Source organism: Geospiza fortis, unplaced genomic scaffold, assembly GCF_000277835.1.
Source record: "Geospiza fortis unplaced genomic scaffold, GeoFor_1.0 scaffold603, whole genome shotgun sequence".
NCBI classification, from domain to species: Eukaryota; Metazoa; Chordata; class Aves; order Passeriformes; family Thraupidae; genus Geospiza; species Geospiza fortis.
In genome coordinates this window covers 1303258-1312856 of record NW_005054460.1, presented here as the reverse complement: position 1 = coordinate 1312856, position 9599 = coordinate 1303258, and the positions used below count along the sequence as shown (strand labels likewise).

Sequence of the window (9599 nt, the reverse complement as noted above, 5' to 3'; positions counted from 1 at the left end):
ATGCATCTGCTTCTTTGAATACCTTTTTTTACCCTGTTAGGAAAATAAAATAATCTGATTCTTAGCTTAGAAGATTAAAGTAAATGTGATGTGTGTTTTGTATTCAAGGTCTACTTGTGACTTGCTATTTCATATTATGCTCCACATAGTTTATTTTTAAGTTTCTTTGTATTTAGCTTTGCATTTTTTTCATATGCTAGTGCTCTGATGGAGGTGAGTTTCAGTCAAACTCCATGGAAGATAGGAATCATAAACTTGAATTTCTTAGATAGGGTTTACCATTCTCTCCCCAACCATTTTGTGTATTTCTTTTTCTGTTCTATATTAAAGCTTTTTTTGCCCTGCCCTCCATCCTTCTGAAAACAGCATTTTTTCCCCAAATGTACCTTTTGCCTTTTATGGTTTTTACTCTAGTTGGTGATAAGAGGTTTTCCAGCAGATGGAGGAGGTCTTTTAGTGTCTGTAGTACAACCATCCCCCAGCTTTTAGCACAGGTCAAATGTCCTGGTAGCCTGACATAATGTGAAAGGAATTGTAGCTGTGAAATGCACAAGAATTCATTGTGGCAGCTGGGTTGTTGTATAGCACAGCAGGCACATAGTATTCAAAGAAAAATCCTGTTAAAGGAAAGTATATAATAAATTTAAAAAGTGAAGAAATAATTATTCCCTAGCACTACTAGAAACCTCTGATAATTTCAGAAATATATGCTTTCAGAAGGAATATTTTTTTCCAAGATACAAAAATAAACTTCAGTATTTTGTCAGAATGGATACTGTCATAATTGTTAGTGCATTTGATTTGAAGAGATCTAAGAGCTTTAATTTCTGATACCTGTGCTGATGTTTAACTGTTGTCTTGTCCTTGGACTACAACTGGCTCAGTCACTGTGAGTGCCTTCATTCAGTAACTTACTGATATGACCATGCTGTGTTACAATTGTAGGTGCTACAAAATGATGTTTTCGCTCATCAGTCTACGGTGGAAGCTGTTAAAAAAGCAGGAAATGACCTTATTGAATCAAGTGCTGTTGAAGAAGCAAGTAATTTACGGAGCAAGTTGGAACTCCTGAATCAGCGCTGGCAAAACTTGTTGGAAAAAACAGAGCAAAGGAAACAGCAGCTGGATAGTGCCTTGATCCAGGTGAACAGGAAATGATCAAATATAGAGATAACTCAGAAAAAGTGTCTTTTACATGAAATACACAGATACATGTATTAGAAATTGGCCTAAATCAAAACCATTATGCAGATGCTCCTGAATCTGGAGAAATTTTGAATCCAGCTGTATCTTCCACAGCTGGACACTGTCCCTTACAGTGCTGATATGAGAATTCAGCTTTTGGTCTACATGTTTGTAAAGGGTGAAATTTCTGTATAGTTGTATTATTCAGGGAAAACATTGGTCTCACAGTAGTTATTTTGACTGCTTTTATGATTTCTATGGTTTTTGTCCTTTAGATTGAATTCAGCTAGTTTGTTAGTTTGCTTTTTCCTTTTTTTCTTTCTTCTTCTTTAATGTACTTTGATTATAACAAATTTCTGGCTATACCAATTGCCAATCTGCTTATGCATCTGAGCTGGTATTGTCATGGAGAGCATTTAAGTTATCTCTAAAATGATGTGGTATAATTTAGGCTCAAGGTTTCCATGGTGAAGTTGAGGATCTGCAGCAATGGCTGACAGACACTGAACGTCAGCTGTTGGCATCAAAACCTGTTGGAGGCTTACCAGAAACAGCAAGAGAGCAGCTTAATGCACATATGGTAAGTATCAGTATTAGAATGCTTTGCAAATTGCATTTCAGGACTAACTATCTTTTAAGAGTGTTTTTTGTAAATACAGAGTGTGTTCTATATATCACAAGGTCTGTACAGTGTCTTAAAGAAATTTAATAGCCTTCAAAACAACACTATTATTTACAGTGTAGTTTAGTAGCCTGTTGGGACATGCTGAAGCATTATTAGTGTTGAGACAAATAAAACAACTTTTGCATCTTTACAAAAGGTGATTTTTTCGTGATTTCTATTCTTCTTTTCCCTTCTGGCCCCATAACTAAGTTTATGATTTTTCTAAAGTTTGAAGATGAACATAAAAATGGCCCATATTCACTAAACTTTAAGAGACTTGATCCTTTATTCTTTATCTAACCAAAGCTGACAGTAAAGTCATCATTAGCATAGAAGTAAGAAGGACTACTGGCTCATAGAGGCTGTGCTTTGATTAGAAATGGCAAGCTGACCAGGATGACTGAACTATTACCTTTCTTTTAAGAAACATTCTGTGGATTTCTCTGCTTCCATAGAACCATAGAGTTTTAAAAAAGGCACTTAAACTTGATCTCTTGCCTCTAAGGAAGGTGGTTCTTACTGCTCCATTTGTGTAAAATCATGATGAACTATTAGACCAGGATATAAGCCCAAACCTGGTGATCTGAACCTCTGAATTCCTGGCTCAGAGGTAACAGTGATACTTACTGAACTGTACTTGAACTGGAATATGCTTGACTTGACACTTCCAATTAGAATGCTGAATTGTCATGTTAAAAATCAGATTTTTTTTTGAATGGTGCTAAAGATCATTGGTTACCAACAAGGGGCACTTTTTCCCCCCTTCCTTTTGTCCTCAAAAATTTGCCAGTATCTATAACTGATAGGAAAAGTAATTTACAGTTTTAAAATCATATAAGACAAGAAACTAGATCCAAACGCAAATATTCCTGTTGTTTTGAATCCCTATAATCCTTTTCTATTTGTCATAAAGGAAAAACAAAAAAGGGAGAAAAATAGGTGGTGGGGTTTTTTCCCCCTGTGAGAGTGGACTCATGATTCTCTGAAAGTCAGTGGTGATCTTTCCCTTTTTCATCCTGCACTTAGATCAAGATGCAGAAATTTTCATGGAAGGCTTCAGAATTTTCTTTTAGTACATTCTTTGCTATGCAAATTTTCTACACTTAAAAAGGCACTTAGTTAAAGGGCCCTTAGTTAAAGGGCCTTTATGTTATAGTCAGAACAAGTGTGACCGTCCCCAGTAATATGCACTCTAGAGGTACAATCCCTCCCTAACTGTACATGTACATTTTAACAGGATGTTACTGTCCTGGTGGCCATCTGCAGGCACTGACTTGCTATCAACCCTTAAAGCACAGAACTTGATTTCTTTTTGGTTAAACCTTAGTGCACATGTGCAGATATGTGTTAATTCTCTCCTTTTATTTTTTTTTCTTTTTTCTGAAATGTTGAGACCACTTGTCATGTTGTCTACTGCATTCCAAATTCAAACTTGGCTCTAAGCAATTAGAGCCAGCTGTGTCAATTATTGATGTGAAACTGAAGGAGAAAGTTTCACACTACATTTTGTTTTGTTCCTCTTTGGGAGTAATGCTATGAACCATGTTCTTTAGTATAAGGCCTGTTTCCATAGATATGAATAAAAGATATAAATAAAAGACATGAATAAAAGATATGAATGAAAGAACCTCAGCCATAATTGGTTCACAAATGGAGTTGAGATTGGGCTGCATTTCTAGCTAAAGAAGCTCCAGGAAAACAAAAGATATGAAGAGACATTACAGAATACCAGTAGGAAAGGGGCTTTAAAAGACACCTTTTTAGCTATCCCAGTGCTGCTCAGATCATCCCTCTCCTTTTCTTAAAACAATCATTGTTTTCAGTTTCTTCCTGAAGTAGTAGGAGGAAGCAGACTAGGGGACACCACTTTCCATAGTCCTCAGAGAGAAAACAAAGAAGCTTTCTGTTGTGTCAAGATCTTAATTTCATGAATGAGCCTGCTTCTTGCTTTGCCCTCCTACATGGTCAGGTACAGCCCTGTGTACAGTATCTCTTAACCCCCAAAAAATGTTTGGTTTGGGCTCTTGTCCTGAGAATCAGAGGGAAAAGTACTTTTCTTATTATTTGTAAACCACTTATTCCTCATCTCCTTGTGAAGAGATGTTCCTCATTTGAGAGTCTGCAGCAGCTTCGTTGGTACATTTTTATTTGTCTGTTACCAATACTGAACATGTTTATTTGAGTCAGGGGGAGGCATGGGAGCTCCCAGACTTTTGCCAGCTTACCAACATGATTTAAAAAGCATAATTATTAGAATAGTTTACAGGTAAAACACGTTGTTACCATTATTATTACAGCTTTCTTTTAATGTTTGAAATGTCTTCAGTGCTCATGCCTGGCAAGTGAAGGAAGATACTGACAATGTACAATAAACCAGCCCTCCCAAGCTGTCCCACCCACTTTTGAAGGGTGTTGGATAGATCTGGACTTCCAGCACGCTGTGTAATGCTGACACTTTTTGTGTTTTGGCTACAGATGGACTTTAAGCCAAGCAAGTTGTAGTGACTCTTCTTCAATAAGTGCATAGTATTTACTTTGCCAATCTTTGAATCTCAGAGAAGACTTTGACAGACAATACAAGTTTCCATTTCCTGAGGAACTCTGTCCCTCATTTTCTCATTTGGCTTTCTATGAATTACATGTGTTTCCTTTATTAGTCTTAATCATATCTGCTAAATGCTGGGGGAGGAATAAATATTATACAGGTTTCTATAAAGAGTATTGAATTTCTACCTTATTATTTCTGATCCTTTCTTTATTTAGGAACTTTGTGCTGCCTTTGAGGCCAAAGAAGAGACATACAAGGGTCTAATGCAGAAAGGCCAGCAGATGCTTGCAAGATGCCCAGAGTCTGCTGAAACAAACGTTGAACAGGACATAAATAACTTAAAAGAAAAGTGGGAATCTGTGCAAACAAAACTCAGTGAAAGAAAAGTAAGTGTTTTTACATAAAAATAAAAGTGTAAATCATGCATTTAAGTGTGTTAATGATCAGTGCTTTTATGGATGCATACTTGCCTGATTTTTTACATTTAAAATCAGTTGTAGAGACTGGCATAATTCAGTAATGTGTTTAGAAAGTACTGGGGAAAATAAGATTCAAGAAGTTAATTATCCATAACTGGGGAGGAATATGGTGAGAATGGCACAAGTCTGTTCCACAGAAATATATTAACTGATACTGTTAGTGCTTATTTAGTAGGACTAGGGGTTTTATGGGTTTTATTGCAGTTACGGGTTTTTATTCAGTAATAGACGGAATGAGAGACTGAATGATCCTTCAAGTTTATCTCTTCCTCAGTACAGAATTGCTGTGTTAATTTTCCTAGATTTTAGCCATTTTTTCTTAAAATTCCCAAACACTTGGCCTTTTACCATTTACTTCAAGTGACTACCTTCTGTTCTAACAGATCAACAGCATGATTTCACTCATATGCAACATACGTTTTCTTGTTATTAATTTCACGTGGCTTTCATTCCTTCACGAAATACAGTCCGCTTGTTCTAACTCAATCAAACCCATGATTGCAAACAGAGAAACTCTCTGTACAGCACTGATAAGTATAAAGCACAAATATTTAACTCACAACTTAGCTGTATTTTAAAGTTATAACATTGATGTCTCTTAAGGTAATAACAAAGTAAAAATGACAAACTAATTAATACCCAATATGAGCACCTTCTTGCAGGAAGGTGTAAGGTTGAAGTGCTCAGTGAGGTCAGCAGTGTAAATGTTTGAAAATCTCTGATTGCTGTCTCATGATCAACAAAATTCTGTATCCCAAATTAATTTCTGTTCGGGCAACCAAAATGACAATTGGACTTTTTAAAAAAGAAGTGCTCTAGGAAAACTTATTCTTCATTAAGTGCAAGAGAATAAATTTGATGACCTACTTGAGGCTCTTCCAAGTACACTACCACCTTAGATTTCTGAAATTCTACTGGTTTTGCATTGAACTTGATAAATCCAAATGTCCCATTTGGATTAAGTAGTAGGAAATATGCTCTAATGTGGAAAATTTTATCTTGATAATAGGTGCTGTATTTTCTGTTCATCTGTTTTGTGTAATTTTGCTCTAACTCCTGTATCCATCTCCTTGAATATGCTCAAATATAGGCTGTTATTTTAAAACTCAGAAACTTTGAATTGGAAAAGTGCTTTAAAATGCTAAAATAAAATGGTTTACTCCAAAGTGCTGAACTAAAATGGTTTCCTTGGCTGAAGCCCCCACACACTATCAGCTGCTAATAAAGTATGACCTGTCTTTGCAGACCAAACTGGAAGAAGCTCTCAATTTAGCAATGGAGTTCCACAACTCACTTCAAGATTTCATCAACTGGCTTACTCAGGCTGAGCAGACTCTAACTGCAGCTTCTCGGCCAAGTCTTATCTTGGACACTGTCTTATTTCAAATTGATGAACACAAGGTATGTAAAGAAACAGATGTGTAATGTTTTTCTCCCACTCTGTGGAGATACTGTAACAATGTCCAAATGAATCCTATAATGCTGGCACTCAGAGAAACGTTTCATTTGTTTTAAAATTGTGTTTTGTAGTCTTTCTCACTACATCATTCTTTATCAGAATGGGTTTTTTTCAGTGTTTACCCAACACAGTATTCAGTAATTTTTACCCTTTTTTTCCAAGGTTTTTGCCACAGAAGTGAACTCTCATCGAGATCAGGTCATAGAGCTGGACAAAACTGGAACCCATTTGAAATATTTCAGCCAGAAACAGGACGTTGTCCTTATTAAGAATCTACTGATCAGTGTACAGAGTCGATGGGAAAAAGTAGTCCAACGCTTAGTTGAAAGGGGAAGAGCTTTGGATGATGCAAGGAAAAGAGCCAAACAGGTAATGGGACAACAGCTGTTATACAGCTCTTTGAATTTAGATGTAATTGCATCCAGATTCTTGAAGAATATGATGCTTTAAAGCACTTACAAAGCAGGCCTGGGTTTAGTGTAACAGACAGTGTTGAGTTAGTGGAACGATTTCTGTGATTCAATCCCAGAGCACTTCATTTGGGAAGTGAAAGCATCATTTTCAACCCAAGCAGTGACTTCTGTCTGCAGTATAGGATAGTCTGAAAAAAGAAAGTTACAGTATGGATTCCAGATGTGTATTAGTGCCATCTGTCTTCAAAAAGAAATTTCATAATCAACCCTGTATATTTTAAAGAATGTGATGAACCCTTTGCACTAATCTGTGGGAGTATTCCTTAGCATTTTCTTCTTGGGTCTCCGTTGTGTCCTGATTATACTCAACACTTATCACTCAATCTCTTATGTTAGTTACTAGACCATTATCTTCTGTGTGGTAAGATATCTTCATTTATTTCCTTATAAACCCAGAGAGGTTGCTTTTTGGGGGAGGGGGCTGTTTTCACAGTTTTTTTTATTTGGGAGGATATGTGGTTTTTTTCCTTAGATACATGTTTCCCTCACTGAGGAACATAAATGATAAGATGCAAAATGTGTGAGAGGAATGTAAGCTGTTTAAATACCAACAGGAAGTTCTAGCTCCTTTCTATTCAAGGGAGCATCATTCAAGATTTGGTGTTGCTCACAGCTAAACCATGTTCCAGTGTTCACCATTACCACCATTCAGCTCATAGAGCAAGGAGTTCTCTGGGCAATGAATTAGCCCATAAGCCAATTGTGCTTCTTATTTTCCAGCAATTTCTCTTGTGCATTCACACACACAGCAGTTCTGCAGTGAGATGGGTTTCATCTCAATATTCATTTACAAAGCTTAATACAGTGTTATTAAGATGAAAACTGTGTGTGTGGAGTGTGGAAGGAATACTGAAGGCTACTGGTGTCAAGGCCTAATCAACAGCCCTGAACAACAGTGTCTTAGATGCCTTGAAAGGTTTCTGAACTAGTTTCTTGTGCTTCCATGTGTAGGCAGCCCAGGCAAGAAGAATTTTCAAGGGAGAGAGAAATAACCGGCTTAAAAAAGTCAAAGCCCAAATGGATGACACTTTGTGAAAGCTGGTTGACTTTTTACTTTTTCCCTGCTTCCTTCCCTGGAGTGCTCTTTTCTTTGAAACAGGAAGGAAGATCAAAAATCTGTTCCTTGCTCATCAAGATAGCATTTGATATAATGAGAGCTTTTAAGAGTGTTACAGGCAACATCTTGGGCAATCATCCAGACAGAAGTTTTCCTCAGTGATTTCCTGCCATGGTCCCATATAAGCAATAGCTAAGCCCTGTTCTTTCTGTATTTACTATCCATTACTAAACCTGTAGAAATCTAAATGACAACACATTGACCGGTATTACCAGTATGTCTCTGACAGATACATGTGACGTGTGCACATCATGTACATTAAAGGTTGTTAACTCACTTGGTGAAGGGAGACTACTACACAGTGGGCACATGGCTAGACCAGTTCTGTTTAAGAGACCAGGGAGAAAAAAACCATCAAATTTTGTCAAAGTTTACCAGTCTTGGTTGGGGTTTAATGCTTTTGGACTGTTTTATGAACCACTAGATTTTAAAGGCCGTGCAAATCTGACTTTCCTTTAGTTCCATGAAGCCTGGCATAAACTTATGGAATGGCTGGAAGAATCAGAGAAATCCCTGGACTCAGATCTTGAAATTGCAAATGACCCTGACAAAATAAAGATGCAGCTTGCACAGCATAAGGTGAGTCATGACACACAAAGTGCCCAGTGAAATGTAGGTAAGTCTTTTGGCCTTGCACTGTTCAGTCATCAAAGAAAGTAGATTTGTGGCCTCACTGCAATGGAGTGTTTATTCACATCAAGTTAAATGATGGTGTTTTAAAAGGGTGTGAATGAAAAGAACTTTTCACAGTACCTGATATGTGGGGGAATGGTTAAAAATGAGGAGGAAAGAATAATACAGCACCACGGAAACTTTAAAAAGTAGATTAATACCATTTCAGAATAGAGATTTCTGAAGAGGCTTTTCTTTCTTAAGTTCTTAAACCAAACATTTACTGTCCACTTACTTGGGTTGAGATTTTTCATTTAATACTTCAGGACAACTTCAAAAGTGAAAAATAATTTTAATCAAGTATTTTGATTGCTTTTTATGTTAAGTGGAAATATTAATGAAATCCCCTGGAAAACACCGTGACAGTATTAGAGCAAATACCTCCTCCATATTTCTCTTTATTGGATTCAAAATTCTGAAAACATCTTTTCAGAAATTCAGCTGTAAATATGTAAAAATCTCTCTCATTCACTTGGCTCTTCAAACTTGTAATGATAATGTAAAGCTCTGTAATTCCATCAGACACAGCAAAAGCAAAGACAGAAGTAGTCTTTACTTCATTTTGATTGACTTCTTTAAAATGCCTAGAATAAAATATTATTGAAGATCAAGTGGATGAGAGGTAGAATCTTCAGAGATATTAAGAGTTCTCTTGGGACAGTTTCATTAAACACTAGAATCATTTAGTTTTCTACATTTTGGCATATATTTACTTTTTATGTCAGTTTTATTGTTCTCCATTTACTTATCTTTTTTAATATTTCACAATATCCTGAGGGGTTTTCATATCTAATTTTTTCTTTTCACTGTAGCTTCTGGTGATTGCCTTTACCTCTGACAAATTTTGTCATGTATAATAATGACTTCATCAGTCTGCTTTAATTTTTTTTATCATCTCTCAGGTTGCATGACGTGTTGTTTATCAGCCAGGAAACCATTCTCCTTTAATATAGCAAGAGCTGGCAGTTGGTCAAGGAAAAATAATTTTTACCTGTGTCTGCT

The 9599-nt window shown here is 36.5% G+C and overlaps 1 protein-coding gene across 1 annotated transcript in view; it reads left to right on the top strand.

The window, feature by feature from the left end:
- Window positions 1–9599, top strand: part of DST (dystonin) — a 167307-nt gene that overhangs the window by 131374 nt on the left and 26334 nt on the right. The window contains 6 exon segments of the mRNA XM_031062760.1: window positions 946–1143; window positions 1637–1765; window positions 4613–4783; window positions 6122–6277; window positions 6498–6704; window positions 8385–8504. Of these exon segments, the coding sequence (XP_030918620.1) occupies window positions 946–1143; window positions 1637–1765; window positions 4613–4783; window positions 6122–6277; window positions 6498–6704; window positions 8385–8504 (981 nt within the window).